This window comes from Pleurodeles waltl, chromosome 2_2 (assembly GCF_031143425.1).
Source record: "Pleurodeles waltl isolate 20211129_DDA chromosome 2_2, aPleWal1.hap1.20221129, whole genome shotgun sequence".
NCBI classification, from domain to species: Eukaryota; Metazoa; Chordata; class Amphibia; order Caudata; family Salamandridae; genus Pleurodeles; species Pleurodeles waltl.
The window spans coordinates 1,164,768,145-1,164,784,479 of NC_090439.1; the positions used below are offsets into that span (position 1 = coordinate 1,164,768,145).

Here is a 16,335-nt window from a genome sequence, read left to right on the forward strand (position 1 = left end):
CCGTGTTGCACTGGTGGCGTCGTGCCACTGTGCGACTCTCCTCTTGCCTGTTGTGAGTTGCTGCTGACTCCGTCTTGAGGCAGTGTGGGGGAGGACACTCCTTGGTTAGTCTCTGGCCCGTTGCAGGGCAGTGACGGCGGGTCACTTTCTTTTTCGCTTCCTCTTCACTTGAGGGTGCAGTGCTTGTGCCTCAAGGCAGTACTTTCTTGGCACTTGGTCCTGCTTGATCTTGGGCGTTCTTTGCAGGGTTGGTCGCTTCTGATGACCTGTTGCCTGATGGGCCAACGGTGGCCATCTTGTGTTGCTGAAAGGCCGGCTTGCACGGCCTCTTGTCCCGTGCGTTACGTCACGCTCTCGGGTGCTCTCTCCATCTTTGCGGGTTTCTGCCTGTGTCGTCACGTTCTCTGGCGCAGCTCTCTGCGCACGTGACATAGTCTCTTTTATGTTTCATCTCTGGGTGTCCTATGGTAACCCCTGGCATGTCCCTTTCTTGTCCTGCGGTGATGTCCATCACTTCTGGGACATGTGGCGTTCTTTCGGCGATGGCGGTGGATGGCCGCCAGGGGCTGCGCAGGCCATGCGCACTCTCTTTGTACCTCACGTGGAACTTACGTCCATTCCTCACCAGTGCAGCTTGGTTGGGGCAGCTGCAGTCTTCTTCCCTGTGCAGCGTCGTCCGCGTCGCTCCCATCTTCTGCGCCGTTTCTGTCTACTGCACCATTTTCCTCCACAGGCGCGCTGTTGGTCTTGTGCAATCACTCTCTGGGGTGTTGCTGTAGACTTTCTTTCAACAAAGCTGTTTTTTCCACTTTAAAATAGAAAAGGGTGCAGTAACGTCTTTGGCCACTGGATGCCACTAGTGCACTTCTTTTCCAACTTGAAAGCCAGTCCTTCCTCCTAGGCCTCCTTTGGTTTGCAGCAGAGGCCGGTGAAGCCATGCTGAGGCGCCATGCAGGGGAAGAGCTCTTCAGGCTGGTGGGGGCTTTTGCTGGTGTCCAGAGCGGCAGGTAAGTGCCGTTTTTCTTCTTCTTGCACTTTTCTCTCTTCTTTTCCTTTCTTGTAAAATGTCAATTTTCCCGCTCAGCCTCGTTTGAACAGGCGGGTAGCAGGCAGATGGCTTGAAGTTCAGTGAGGGGGGGGGGCTCCGGGCAGATGGATTTTTTTTCCAGGTGCGTGTCAGCACCTCTCCTCTTCCTTCCACGAATTTTAAAGTTTTTTGGGGGGGGGTGTACCACCATTTCTCTGCTTTGGTGCGGGTCTGCACCATGTACTTCAATTGTTTTCGGTGCTTGTCTGCACCGATGCTTCATTCCACGCGTTTTCCTTGTTTATTATTCATAAAGGGGGGGGGGGGGGCGGCCCTTGGCAATTGTCCTGTACTTGGCGCGTGTCTGCACCGATGTGCTCTCAGGCCGCGCGACAGCTGGGGGCGGCTCTGGGCATTTTCTCTTCTCTTTTGGCTTTAGGTGCATGCCAGCATCCTTCACGACGGCAGACTTCCCCCAGCTGGGGGCGCGCTTCAGCTGACACGTGGGGGGCGGCTCCGGGCATTTTCACTCGATGCGGACGGTCGGTAGAACTGGCCCTGGGCACGTGCGCCCGGCCCTTTTTATTGGCAGGGTCACCTGACTGGTGACGCCTGTGTTGGGTGGGTGTGGGGTGTAGATTGAAGGCCAGCCCTCAGCCGAGTGGTGGGCAAAACACTAGAACGTGCCCAGCAGGACACTACAAACACCTCCAGGCAGACAAGGGATACATCCAGGTGGGGGCGCTAGTGCAGCAGCCCCAGGTTGTTAAGTGCTCTCCGAGGCAGACCCCGAGCTCCCTGCCAAGGTCAAGGAAAGCCAGAGTGAGGTTCCCTCCAGATTTAGATCCAGAAGTGTCATGCCCATCATCAGAAGGGAGGGCACAAAGCAGTGAAACTGGGCAGTAACTCGGAGGACCACCTGTGGGTTCCCTGTTACGTGGGCATCTTCCTCACTCCAGACCAAACACAGGGGTCTCGCTTCTGCCACAAAACCTGCCGCCCCCTCCGTCTCCAAACTACTGGCAGGGCACACCTAATCACCCGGTGTGTGCAGCAGTCCTCCTCCAGAGCCGAAGGCTAAATTTCAACTGTATGGAGGAGAAGGTGGGGGCACACAGTGCATAGCACCCTCACCCCCCACCCCCAAGCGCCATTCCCACACCCCTTGGACTGGGCCAGCCACACTCGGAGCCCCCCTGAGACTCTCCAACTCAATCAGCTGCAGCTTCAATCACAACGCGGCCTCCATCTTGTTTCTCAGCGGAGGCAAAGGCCCCCCCGTTCTTCAGCTATCTTCTCTCTGTGATCGTCAGCCGGGGTGCAGCTCAAGTACCCACCTTTAATATCAGATCAGCACCAAGCGGAAGGATAAGGAGTGTGGCCTGGGGGGGTGGAGAGCTACAGGAAGCCACTCCTTATTCCATGGTGTTTAACCCTTTCTTTAACAAATTAACCATATTTGTATTTTATTTACAACAAATAAATGTGAAATATAGGTTTGATATTTATTTAAAATAAAATAAAAACTATGTTTATGTTCATCAAAACTTTCTGTGGAAAAAAACCTGTCTCCCTGTCCTGGACACGTGAAAGTGACTCACCTGATCGGAGAGGAAAGGAGCAGCTAATCCCACAGGAGATCACTCACCATGTGGACAAGAACATCTGCTCCCTGAGCTGAGGGTCTGCCCAGCAGAGACTGCAAACAGCATGATTGATGTTCTTCCTGTTCAGATCCTGTCATCCAAGCTGCAGCACAGATTCTGCAGCATTGCTGTGGTGTCTGTGGGTGAATTGTCCTGATGGAACCTGCCTGCTGCTTGTCCAAGGCACTTGCTCAAGTGTGACTGAGCAGACTGTGCTGCCAAAGACCTGACTGTTGCCAAGCTCAAGGCACTTGCAAGTGTGTCTCATTGGTCTTCAAGTGGTTAGCTTGACCAATTTGTGCCCACGCAGCAAATACCACTGTAAGATAAGCTGCTACCTCAAGGCACTTGTCCATTTTGTGCCCGAGTGACTATGAGGGTATCTGAGGTGCTGAACAGAAGTGTGCCTGATCGGGATATCACACTGACCCGTGAAGCACACAGAAGCTCCCCAAATGTACCCACAATGTCTGCCTCGACCAATAGGAGGCCTACTCAGCTAAGCCACTGACTCTCCAAGCAGCCCGAGTGACGGAAGGCCCAGTCAAGACCCGTGGGCTGCAAGCTCCAGCCTATTTTCCAGGTGCCCGTAAAATGGCCACCTTCCTGAAGATGGGTGCACTCCTGCCTGCTACCGGCTCCGGATTTCACGGCATCACCCCAATGTCTGTTCCAGAGGTTGAAGCAGAGGGAGCACACACCTGCGGCCGGTGCATCTTTCATTCACTGAGAGGAGGACATGGAATTAAGTACACAGAGGCCTAATTAAGGACTACAACGGACTTGTATTTGATGAGACACCCAAGACTGAGAGACAGTGTGCACAATACTGTCACAGGGTAATGGGGGAGCATTGAACCTCAGTCTGAGAACCACACCATCCTTAGTCACGGATGGCCACCAGAAGGATAGCTGACCTAACAAGAGTGGCTGTAGGTCCTCTGTGGCAGGTTGTTGCAGTGTTGTTACACATTCACAAAACCTCTTCCTGACGTTCCTTGGTAGGAGTGAGTAGAGGCTGTTGTTGAACTTACATATCTTCTTGGACAATCAGTGATTCAGTTAAGTCTTTAAGAACCTTAAGAATAAACTGAGAATGAGCGAGACACATCTACAAGTGTTGTACAGCATCAGCTATTTGATTGGGTTGAATGATTGCTTGAACAAAGGTGATTGGATATCTTTGTGACAGCGCATCAGCAAGTGTGTTCTTGGACCGAGGGATATAAGTCGCACTGAGCAAGGCAGTTGTGACTGTTCTCACATTGTCAATTACAGAGGCTCTCTAAGTTTCTATGATAGGCTTGAATCTCAAATTGTCTTGTATTCGGATTTAAGGATGTCTCCATTGTGTGTAGATGAGTTTCGTTGCAAGAAGTTTTATAAGTCTGTGTAGTTTCGCTCACATTCTTAATAGGTAAGAAAGGTAGATGATCGAGTATTTGTAATCCTGAGATTTCAAATCAATTGTCATTAGACTGTCCAGTTCTATTAACTTCCTGAGACATATAATTATCACTATATTCAAGCGATTCAAAATCAGATTTCTTGTTTCAATCATCACCTTTCTTGAATATCTTGAGAGGGAAGGAAGGGGTGGGCTCTCTGGCACTGGAAGCTTCCCAGAATCTAACCATCATTTCTTTGATGCTGACAGAACAAGGTGAGAGGCGAGAAGCAGAAAATTGAGTCTGAGATTGAACAGCTGCGCCAGCTCCTGAGAGATAAAGAGCAAACGCTGTACAGGGAACTGGAGGAGTTGGAGAAGAAAATTACCATGGTAGAAAATGCAAGTATCTCCAAACTGTCCAAGCAAATCACCTCTCTCAACGTCCTGATAGCAGATCTGGAGAAAAAATGCAAGGAACCAGCCTTGGACCTCCTGAAGGTGAGACACTGCTTCGTAAATACAAGACAATACAGAAGTGCTCCATTCATCTTGTGTGTGATGCGTTGAATGTACGTGAGAACATGCATGATCAACATAGAGGGTCCATTTACAGCGACCTGTATTCTGACAACCCAATATAACATTCAGACAAGTTAAACTAACTGCAAATGCTTCTCTTCTGACAGCCCAGCGCAATGTACAGGCAGGTCCAGTATAGAGCAAACTCCTTATACACTGACACTCCGACACAGTATAAAGAATATGATAGGCTGGGTCATGTGACTCCATTCAGAATATCAGACTCTTCTCTATCATGTGACCTCATTAAGAATATCACGGACCGGTCTGTGTCACATGATCCCATTCAGAATATCAGACTCTTCTCTATCATGTGACCTCTTTAAGAATATCACGGACAGGTCTGTGTCATGTGATCCCATTCAGAATATCAGAGTTCTCTTTGTCATGAGACATTTTTAAGAATATCACGGACCGGTCTGTGTCATGTGATCCCATTCAGAATATCAGATTTCTCTTTGTCATGAGACATTTTTAAGAATATCACAGACCGGTCAGTGTCATGTGATCCCATTCAGAATATCAGACAATGCTGCCCTGTCACCTGGTACAGAATATCAGACTTTGTAGTCTTGGGGGGTGACCCTATTCAGAATTTTAAATTCTCCGCTGTGCCATTTCACCCCTTTCAGAATAAAGCTGTGCTATCCTGTGACCTTGTTCAAAATATCAGACTCTGTACCTTGTTGTGTGGCCAGATTCAAAGTGTCACAGATGGTGCTGTGCCATGAGGCAGTATTCAGAATATCACAGATTGTGCCATGTCACACAGCCCTTTTTGAATTATTGCAGGCTGGGCTGCATTATTTAACCTATTGTCCTGCATCATGTGATCCCACTCAGCATATCACAGACTGTCATGTGATCCCATTGAGAAACTCACAAGCTGTACTTCATCACATGACCCCCTTCAGAATATCACACTGTGCTCTGTCGCGTGACCTCATCCAGAATGTGTTTATAGATTAATTTTTATTGTTACAAATTTTCTACGGATTTCAAAGAATAACCGTTCTTGAAACAATGTAAAATATAAATATGTTTCAGTTCTATTCCTAAACTGAAATATCATAATATTGACATATTTGTACATTCCTGATTATCGATGGAACTTTAACAAATAGGGTGAGCACTGGTTACATTCATTAACTGGTTGAGACTGAATATAACTACTACAGTGTGTGTACTTTGGGTCCATCCCACTAGCAACTCCCACCTTCCCTTATTTACATTTAACGACAAACCTTGAGTGTGCAGATTAAGAAAGAAGTTTCTCGTAGAACGGTCACATTGTGAATTATGGTTGCGTACTTTGGTGCAGCGGTATCAACAACCGTTTCAAGCTTTTTCACCAGCTTCAGTGCTGTTTATTAAAACTGCTGCAATTAAGCTCCATTGCTCGTGGTCTTGAAGATTTCCTAACCTGAATGAATCATTTCCTAGCTTTCGTAATGGAAAGCTTTATTTCCAGTAAGGACACGGAGGCGAGGAGTATGCTTTTCTTCCTTCGCTGTAATCAAAAGCAGCCATATTCAAACTTTATGTAAACTACAAATCCCAAGAACCTTTGGGAATGGAACAGACAAAACATCCAATCAAACATAGGCATTAGTCCATGACCAATCAGACCCCAGCAGGGACCCATAAAGTCCATTGTCCATGTTGTCCCAGCCTCTGTCTTTGCTCCAGATTAGCCACTGCACATCCATCGAGTCCTGTTTCCCAGTCTCAGTCCTTAGGAAGAAAGAGAAGCATCAATACCAGGTTCCATGGCGGCCGCACGTTGCTAGCGGCCAGAGGCTCTCTCCCCCTCGCGGCTACGATGTTTGTTTTGCTTGCTCGTGCTTGGAGAGAATGAGAGCGGATGATGCGGCAGGACGGTGCCGCCGCTCTGGCAGGATCTGCTATAATCGGCTGCCAAATTCTTTTTTGTAACCCGGCAATTCGACTCGGCTGCCACGTTTGCGGCAGCAACAACAACTTGGTGGCCCTTCGTGCTTTTTGTGCTCTGGTGCTTCCCCTCTCCTTTCTGGCTCAAGCAGGCCTACAAGCAGCAATGGCCCCCAAGGTTGTGCGTGGGAGTCGAGTGAAGCTGGGAACGCAGGATCGTCGTCTCCCCCATCTTCCATCTCGAAGAGGCACTTCCAGGATTGGCAGCAATGGCAGCAGTCGGGGACAAGCTACAACAAGAGCAGAGGTGGCTCAGGAGGCCATGGAAAGCAACCACATAGTGATGGACCAAAACTGTAAATTGTGAAATGAGGCCAGATCGGCCGGCGCTCATGGGGGGGTAATAATCCCCTTAATGTTTAAAGCCCGGAACCCGTGGAAATCCTAGCAGACAATACAGATAAGAAATCTCCTAACTCTGATCATTTACAGACAAGGGCTGCAGTTGTAACTGAGACAAGGGGTGATAGTAGTAATCCAGTGTCTATGGTAACTTCAGTGCCCACAAGTTTTGAAGACAGTGAACTGTCCCAGATGGACGATACTAATGCGGGGAATGGACTTCTGGGTCAAAGTAATACTGTAAGGGGCCTGTCTTTGGATTCCTTATGCCTCGCTAAGTCTAATATCAGCGGCAATGAGCAGCGAGCACTGTCTGAGGAAAAAATCCATCAAAAGTTACAAGATATTGGTGTTGTAAAAACCGTGAAACAGCTTCAGAATTCACAGGTTGCGCTCCGGGGTCTGATGTCGACAGGGGCAGCAGGAATCGTAATTGCAGAAGAGAAGTTTGCTGCCTCAGCATGTATCCTACCGGCTCCCCGCAATCCCACAACTTTCAGCAGGGGAAAGAGGATAATCACGTGGCGGGCGAGGGTGGTGAGAATTTTTATTCCGACGTGTCCAGGGATTCGGATGACGCTAGCAGTAGTTCTTCCACGGATTCGGAAATAGGGAGTAACCTTTCTGCTTCTTCCTCCATGCTAAGACAGACTGCGATTAAGTGCCCTGGAGGGCGAGGTGACAGAGATGTGGAGAAAATGAAGAAAAACAGAATAAAGAGAAAGGGGCGGGGCGAGAGCAGTGTCCTGGGACTATTCGGGAACACAACAAATCCCGCACATGATGGAGGAGCTTTTAGACACCTCAGGTGGCCATGAGAAAGATGACACGAAGTTAGAAAGGACTCCTCCGTCGCTGGCTCTTATTTATGAGACTATTATGGTACAACATAAACAGACACAGGGGGACAGCTAAAAAGTCAGAGTGGCCACAAAGCAACTACAAGTTGCAATCAGTAAGATAGCAAAGTCCTGCTCAGAAATTGGTGAACGGATTGCCGCGATTGAGACTCGCGCTGAAGTCCTGGAAACAGACCTGGGAGCAGTGACACAACAAGTCACTATGCATGACACTCAGCTCATCGACATTCAATGGAAGATTGAGGACTTTGAAAATCGGCAACGCTGCAACAATCTACGTATCCTGGGGGTACAAGAAGGAATAGAAGGGCAAGAGGCAAGGGTCTATATAATCAGGCTGTTTAAGGCAGCATTTCCAGAACAGGCTGGCTGGGACTGGGAGAAGGAGATTCAAAGAGCTCATCGGTTTCCACTTTATCTGAAGAAACAAATGGCAACAGGAGGAGCTGGGTCGAGCTTGCAGCAACCTAGAGCCCTAATTGTCTATTTTGGCAACTATTTGTTGCGGCAGATAGTTTGTGAACAGACTCGCCCTAACTCCAAGATAAGCTGTGAGGGTGTCACTTTTTTTTCCCGTGTCGACTTTTGTCATGCAACTGTAGAGAGACGCTGGCATCTGAGACAACTGATCAGCTCCTTCCAGGAGAAGGGAGCCAAAGCTTTTTTGCTGGCCCCAGCTCGACTTAAGACAGTATTTAAAGGAACTGTACAGATGTTTATGTCAGAGAACAAAGCTAAAGAATATTTGCTGTCTTTGGCGTAGCAGCGGAGAGGGAAAGGATGGAACGGGGTGGAGGTGGTGTAAATATATATAGAACCGTATGGATAAGGGAGCTATAGAAGAGGCTATGGAAGAGGACGGTGATGAGAGGAGGGGTAAAGCTTGGGGATAGAATCAGGGAAAATGAGCAGCGATAGGGGCTGCCCTAGTTTGGTGTTTGAAAGAAATGTTCTCCTTTTTTTGTGTGGTGTTTTCTTATTTAGCTGTGGCATGATGCAAGCAGTAGATATAATTTATATATATATATATATATATATATATATATATATATGTAATAATATATATATATTTTTTTAGTCGGGGGAAAGTTCTAAGAGCCTAGTAGGGGGGCACCCTGTCCATCTTACAGACTTAGTCGACCGCCTCATTTGGTAGGGTATTGGGTGGGAGGGGGGTTGAGTGGGGGCGTTTTTGGGGGGGCTTTGGTGGGGATGGGGGGACAGGGGGTGGGTGTTGGATCCAGGGGGGCATGTTGGTTTTGAGGATGCATAAAACGAATGATAAGAAGATATTGACGTTTTTTTCAAGCATGATTAAAAAAAAAAAAAAATTACCAGGTTCCATGTCAGAGAAACCTTAGCAAAACAACTTTTTTAACATCACGGTCATAATGCTGTATTACAATACTGCATCATATAACATATAATAACATAATAGGAAAAATGATGACCTACCAGTCATGTGAGGGTTGGGGGTTAAGATTCTGGCCGGGTGGGATAATCCTTGCCCCTGTGTCCTTAATTGAATTGAATCTTTCCATTACAGCAGGTCGGACATTTTTCATTCTATATCAGGAATGGCGGCGAGGATTATGCTGGGGCAAAGCTTGCTCATGACTAAATGAACCATATCCAGCACCAGCCTCTTAAAAGTATCCAAAGACCAGTGTCCTGAATTCATAATATCCTCCAAATGGGCACCCAGGCTAAAAGCCTTTGAAGCCACTGGCCCTCAAGTGGAATGTGCTCCAAAAACCTTGAGATCAATACCGGCCTCCCTGCATGACCAACCGCACCCACCTTTCTGTGGTAGGGGAAGAGACTGCCCTGTGCGGTTTCTGCAACACGATTAGGACCTGGTGCTCACCAGGTGGGAGAAACCTGGAAGACATCTCTTCATATGCCTTGAGGCATTGCACAACACACACAGTTTAGGGGAACCTGGAAATGCAGGGTAAGAAATAACCCTGGTATTGGACTTGGCTCTCCTATTTAACGTAAAGGAAACTCCAGATGTGGAGACGGTACACTGCAATATGTCCAGGACTCGAACATCTGAGACGCTCCTGAAAGATACCAGGCACAAATCATTGCTAATTTAGCCTAAAGCTCCTTTCTGGACAAAAATCTGTTGGGTTGCCAAGACAAGAAAATGTTCAGCACATACAGCACCTGGTCTGCATCCCGAAGAGCCAAATAATGTGGCTCCGGGAAAAGAGAGAGACAAATCCCTTGAATTATGCCATTGGTGAACCATCCAGAAGGGTGTGTCCTACCGAAACGGTGAAACTGCAAAACTGTGAAACTGAAGGTATTGATGGATCGATACACTAAACCTTTCTTCACCAGACTAGCCAAGAAATTAAGCACTTGAACTACATCTGCAACCACAGGATCCACACCCCTTTGCATGCACCAGCGTGTCCATTGTGTCCATACCGCCCTGTAAAGTTTCACTGTACTGCCTGCCCAAGCCTTGGACAAGAGGTCTTCAGCTTGTCTCGAAAGGCCCAGGGTCAACCATGATCTCCTGTAATCTGCCATGCCATCAGGGTCAAGGAGCCTTCCATCACCAGTTCTGAAGCAGGGGGAAACTGATTGAAAAATCCCAGGAAAGTTTCAGAAGAGCTGGAAACCAGACTTGAGATCTCCAAAATGGTGTGATCAACACTACTTCTGAATGTTGCCTCCTGAGTTGAGCTGGTTGATCATTGCAAATGGAGGGAATGCATAACCCTTCTCCTTACTCCAGTCCTGAAGGAACGTGTCTGTCGCTGCCACCAACGGGTCCGGTCTCTAACTAAAGAAGCGGCGTAGTTAGTGGTCCAGCCAGCACACCAAAGGTCTACAGAGAAAGGTACCCGGCGTACCTGAAGCTTAGCAAAGACTTCTGGATGTAGTTTCCACAGGCTAGAATCCCAAAGATGAAGGGAGTGCCTGTTTGCTTCGCTTGCCCGGAAAGATATTCTGCTGTGGCTGAGATTTGATGGTCCAAGCAGTGCTGCCAAAAATTGGAGCCTTGGAGCGAGTGCCCCCAGATGGTTGATATATTGGACTGCTGACACATTTTTCATCTGGAGGAGGGAACACAACTGAATCTTGTTCTTTGTCCAACATCGTACCATGAAAGAGCCTGTTTGAAGATTCATTCAATTTCTGTTCTTGAGGAGACCCCAGTAGAAAACTCTCTGCATCTGGCAACCCCAACCTGACCTGCTGGCATCCAATTCTATAATGAGGTCTGGGGCCGAACCGAAAATCACTCTCCCAATCAATGCTTCCTTGTGGGACAGCCACAGCTGATTTCTGCCAGCACACCATCTGAGAGAGACACCAGTTGGGAGTAAGTTAGTTCTTTCTTCAAATGAGAAGTCTTTAACCTCTGTAAGGTTCAGTTATGGAGGGGCCCTGGAAGGATGGCCTAGATGGACGACAACAGGCAGCCAACCAGGCAAGTGATCTGCCTCAGCAAGGTGTGAGGTTTGGCTAGGGTCTTCCTCAACTTGTGTTGAATCTTCGCCACCTTCTGGGATGGAAGGCTGTGGACAGTCGTAGTAGAGTCCATGATGAAGCTCAGGAAAGTTGCTCTCTGGGAAGGAATCAGGAGTGACTTTTTCTCGTTTATCACAAAGCCTACCCCCTTCAGAAGGTTAATGAATGTTTGAAGTTGGAGAGAGATGACGTGGACATTGACCCATTATCAGCATGTCATCGAGGTGGATGATAAGGCGTATTCCCTGAGCCCTTAGATGTCTCACGACCGGTTTAAGAACCTTTATGAAGCACTAGGGGCATAAGAGACAGAGTGGAAAATTTGAACGTTTGTTGGCATCAAACATACTGGGGGAACCTTCAAATTGGATCAATGGTTATGCATTTTTGAGGTCCAAGAGGACCAACCAGTCTGAGGGACTAACACATCTTTGAGGAAGTGGATCCCCACCATCTTGAAATCACGGTAGACAAGCCTTTCATTGAATTCTCATTAGTTGATGACTGAGCTTTGTCCTTCATTGCTTTTGTCCACCAAAAAAATGTTACTGATTAACCCATGGGGATGTGGGGCCATCGGGGGACCAGCCTCTTTGTCCAGTAGGGAAGAGACGTCCTCCTCCATGAGGGCTGCCTCTCTGGAGAAAAACTAAAGGGGACGAGGCCATGGTTCCTGATGAGGGAAAACATAGAATTTTATTTGGAAATCTTGGGCCATTTGTAAAACCCAAGCATTTGCTGTAAAGGATCTCCAGGCCTGAAGGAACCCCCCCCTGTCTGAGCCCACTTTTATAAGAGAGGAAGGATGAGCACTCAGCGGAACTGTAGGAATCTGAGCTCCCTTTGAATCCTCTGCCCTGGATATGTTGCCCTCTGGTTGGGTAGAAGTTGGTGAATCTGGTCTTGTCCTGAAAGGAGCCTCGTCTGGAGTCTTTCCGCTAGAAGGGTATTGGGAAAGTGCGTGGCTGACCAAGCGGCCTCCACCATGACTGGCCCTTTGGAAAACCCAAGAGTTAAAGACTTTATGGAGGACCTGGCCTAGTCTGTGGAGAAGAAGGTGTTCACAGACTTGCCCAAGTCTTTGATAAAGGGTCCCCTTGGGCGATAAGCCCCGCCTCCGAGGTCGCATTGTCCCGGTGCTTTGGGTAACCTTAATCAACAGGGAACGGCAGCACTGTGTGTACAGCGTGCAATTGGCATTACCTAAGAAGATGATAGCATGCTGGTCCCACTCTGAAAGGGCCTCTGGTGAAATAAGGGCACTTGTGGCCTTGGAGTCTTCACTCGTATCAAGGATCTTGGTAAGGGGGGCAATAGTATTCAAAAGCTTATCCTGACAAGCCCTCCAGGAATGGAATATGGTATATTTCGGGTTTTTTAAGAATTTTGCCAGGGAAGTGGCCATTCTGGAGTCAATGTCATGAGTCAGGGTGACTTTACCCTCCGAGCCAGGGTAGTGACATTCCGCCCGAAAGCAGCTGCAGGCTTCTTTCTCCAGGGGCTTCCTAAGGTGACCCACCATATAGCTGGCTACCTTTTCTGCCGGGGCCCGCTCAGAGAACCAAGGGTAGAGGATGTGTAGGAAAGTACCATCCTGCCTGGCATGTTACCCCCATTTTTACTTATATGTATGTTTGTTTTTGCCTGTGTCACTGGGATTCTGCCAGCCAGGACCCCAGTGCTAATAAAGTGTGCTCTGTATGTGTTCCCTGTGTGGTGCCTAACTGTATCACTGAGGCTCTGCTAACCAGAACCTCAGTGTTTATGCTCTCTCTTCTTTCTAAATTTGTCACTGCAGGCTAGTGACTAAATTTACCAATTCTCATTGGCACACTGGAACACCCTTATAATTCCCTAGTATATGGTACTTAGGTACCCAGGGTATTGGAGTTCCAGGAGATCCCTATGGGATGCAGCATTTCTTTTGCCACTCATAGGAAGCTCAAACAATTCTTACACAGGTCTGCCACTGCAGCCTGAGTGAAATAATGTCCACCTCATTTCACAGCTATTTTACACTGCACTTAAGTAACTTATAGGTCACCTATATGTCTAAACCTCACTTAGTGAAGGTTAGGTGCAAAGTTACTAAGTGTGAGGGCACCCTGGCACTAGCCAAGGACCCCCCACATTGTTCAGGGCAATTTCCCCGGACTTTGTGAGTGGGGGGACAGCATTACACGTGTGCACTACATATAGGTCAATACCTATATGTAGCGTCACAATGGTAGCTCCGAACATGGCCATGTAACATGTCTAGGATCATGGAATTGTCACTCCAATACCATTCTGGTATTGGGGGACAATTCCATGCATCCCCGGGGCTCCAGCATAGAGCCCAGGTACTGCCAAACTAGCTCCCTTGGGTTTTGTCTGCAGCTACCGCTGCTGCCAACCCCTCAGACAGGTTTCTGCCCCCCTGGGGCCTGGGCAGCCCAGTCCCAAGAAGGCAGAACAAAGGATTTCCTCTGAGAGAGGGTGTTACACCCTCTCCCTTTGGAAATAGGTGTTGAGGGCCTGAGAGGTGTAGCCTCTCCTGGCCTCTGGAAATGCTTTGAAGGGCACAGATAGTGCCCTCCTTGCATAAGCCAGTCTACACCGGTTCAGGGATCCCCCCATCCCTGCCCTGGCACGAAACTGGACAAAGGAAAGGGGAGTGACCACTCCCCTGACCAGCACCTCCCAAGGGGAGGTGCCCAGAGTTCCTCCAGTGTGTCCCAGACCTCTGCCATCTTGGATGCAGACATGTGAGAGCACAATGGACACATCTGAGTGGCCAGTGCCAGCAGGTGACGTCAGAGACCACTCCTGATAGGTGCTTAGCTTTCTCTGTAGCCAATCCTCCTCTGAGGGCTATTTAGGGTCTCTCCTGTGGGTTTCTCGTCAGATAACGAATGCAAGAGCTCACCAGAGTTCCTCTGAACTTCTCTCTTCGACTTCTGCCAAGGATCGACCGCTGACTGCTCCAGGATGCCTGCAAAACAAAGTAGCAAGAAGACTACCAGCAAAATTGTAGCGCCTAATCCTGCCGGCTTTCTCGACTGCTTCCTGGTGGTGCATGCTCTGAGGGCTGTCTGCGTTCCACCTGCACTGGAATTCCCGAAGAAATCTCCAGTGGGTTGACGGAGTCTTCCCCCTGCTACCACAGGCACCAAACATCTGCAACACCGGTCCTCTGGGTCCCCTCTCATCTTGACGAGCGTGGTCCCTGGAACACAGGAGCAGGATACAAGTGTCCCGACAGTCCAGTGGCCCTTCTGTCCAAATTTGGTGGAGGTAAATCCTTGCCCCCCCACGCCAGATAGTAATCCTGTGTACTGTGTGAACTGCAGCTGCTAGGGCTTCTGTGCACTCTTCCATGGGTTCCCTTGTGCACAGCCTAGCCCAGGTCCCCAGCACTCTGTCCTGTATTGCTCAACTCGCTGAGTTGACCACCGGCTTCGTTGGACCCTCTGTTGTAGTGCTGAGACGACCGCCGTGCTCAGATTTCCTGAACACCTGTTCAGGTGCTCCTGCAGGTGCTGCCTGCTTCAGCATGGGCTCTCTGTTGCTGAGCGCCCCCTCTATCTCCTCCTCTAAGGGGCGACATCCTGGTCCTTCCTGGGCCCTGGCAGCACCCAAAACCTTCAACTGCGACTCTTGCAGCTAGCAAGGCTTGCTTGCAGTCTTTCTGCATGGAAACAACTCTGCATCCTCCAGCATGCTGTGGGACATCTTCTGACTAAAGGAGAAGTTCCTGGCACCTTCTGTTGTTGCAAAATCTTCAGCTTCTTCCACCCGGAGGCGGCCCTTTTGCGCCTTCATCCGGAGTTTAGTGGGCTCCTGCCCCCCACGACACTTGCGTGACTCTTGGGCTTGGTCCCCTTCCTTTGCAGGTCCTCAGGTCCAGGAATCCATCTTCAGTGCTTTGCAGTCAGTTGTTGTCTTTGCAGAATCCCCTATCTCGACTTTACTGTCTTTCTGGGGTAGTAGGGTAACTTTACCCCTACTTTTCAGGGTCTTGGGGTGGGGTATCTTGGACACCCTTTGTGTTTTCTTACACTCCTAGCGAGCCTCTACACACTACACTAGGCCTGGGGTCCATTCGTGGTTTGCATTCCACTTTTGGAGTATATAGTTTGTGTTGCCCCTAGGCCTATTGTCTCCTATTGCATTCTGTTGTGTTCTACAGTGTTTGCACTACTTTTCTATGTGTTTTACTTACCTGATTTTGGTCTGTGTGTATATTTTGTGTATTTTACTTACCTCCTAAGGGAGTATATCCTCTGAGATACTTTTTGCATATTGTCACTAAAATAAAGTACCTTTATTTTTGGTAACTCTGAGTATTGTGTTTCTTATGATATAGTGCTAAGTGATATAAGTGGTATGGTAGGAGCTTTGCATGTCTCCTAGTTCAGCCTAAGCTGCTCTTCTATAGCTACCTCTATCAGCCTAAGCTGCTAGAACACTACTGATCTACTAATAATGGATAACTGGACCTGGTACAAGGTGTAAGTACCACAAGGTACCCACTATAAGCCAGGCCAGCCTCCCACAGGATTTCATCGGGTCAAACATGTCAAAGCCGTGGTCCTGGGCCTCTGGGTTTGCAGAGTAAGGGATGGATGGACACGAAGGTCTGGAGGACCCTGCCTCATCATCTGAGTCCACAGGGGACTCATCATCTTGAGTGTCCGGGGAAATAGGGCATGGGAATTCCAGGGCTGGTTCAGTAGGACCCGGAATTGGGGTGTGGGTAGATAGCCAAGAAAGCTTGCTTAAGGCGAGCGGAAGCATCATAGTCATCGCCATCCTTGTGAGGAAGCTTGGCAGGCACATGGTCTGGATTTGGGGCAGAATGGAAGGTGCCTAAGATCTTAGAGGGCGCAGTGGGCTCCTTCATGGGATTAGAGATATGGGTACAGGCACGCGCAACTTGATCCACCAGGTAAATTAAGGCATCTACCGCCTCATAAAATTCATCGTCACAGGGCAGGAATTCTAAGGGGTCCCCTTTCGACTGCTGATCCCTGGAAACCTCCATGTATGCTAAAATTAGGTGCAAGT

The 16,335-nt window shown here is 48.7% G+C and overlaps 1 protein-coding gene across 1 annotated transcript in view; it reads left to right on the forward strand.

Annotated features, from left to right (window-relative positions):
• The first annotated feature begins 936 nt into the window (after positions 1-936).
• Positions 937-16,335, forward strand: part of LOC138278948 (E3 ubiquitin-protein ligase TRIM15-like) — a 157,687-nt gene continuing 142,288 nt past the window's right edge. The window contains exons 1-3 of the mRNA XM_069219362.1: positions 937-1,007; positions 1,987-2,131; positions 4,331-4,561. Coding sequence (XP_069075463.1) covers positions 937-1,007; positions 1,987-2,131; positions 4,331-4,561 — 447 coding nt within the window. The remainder of the gene's footprint in view (positions 1,008-1,986; positions 2,132-4,330; positions 4,562-16,335) is intronic.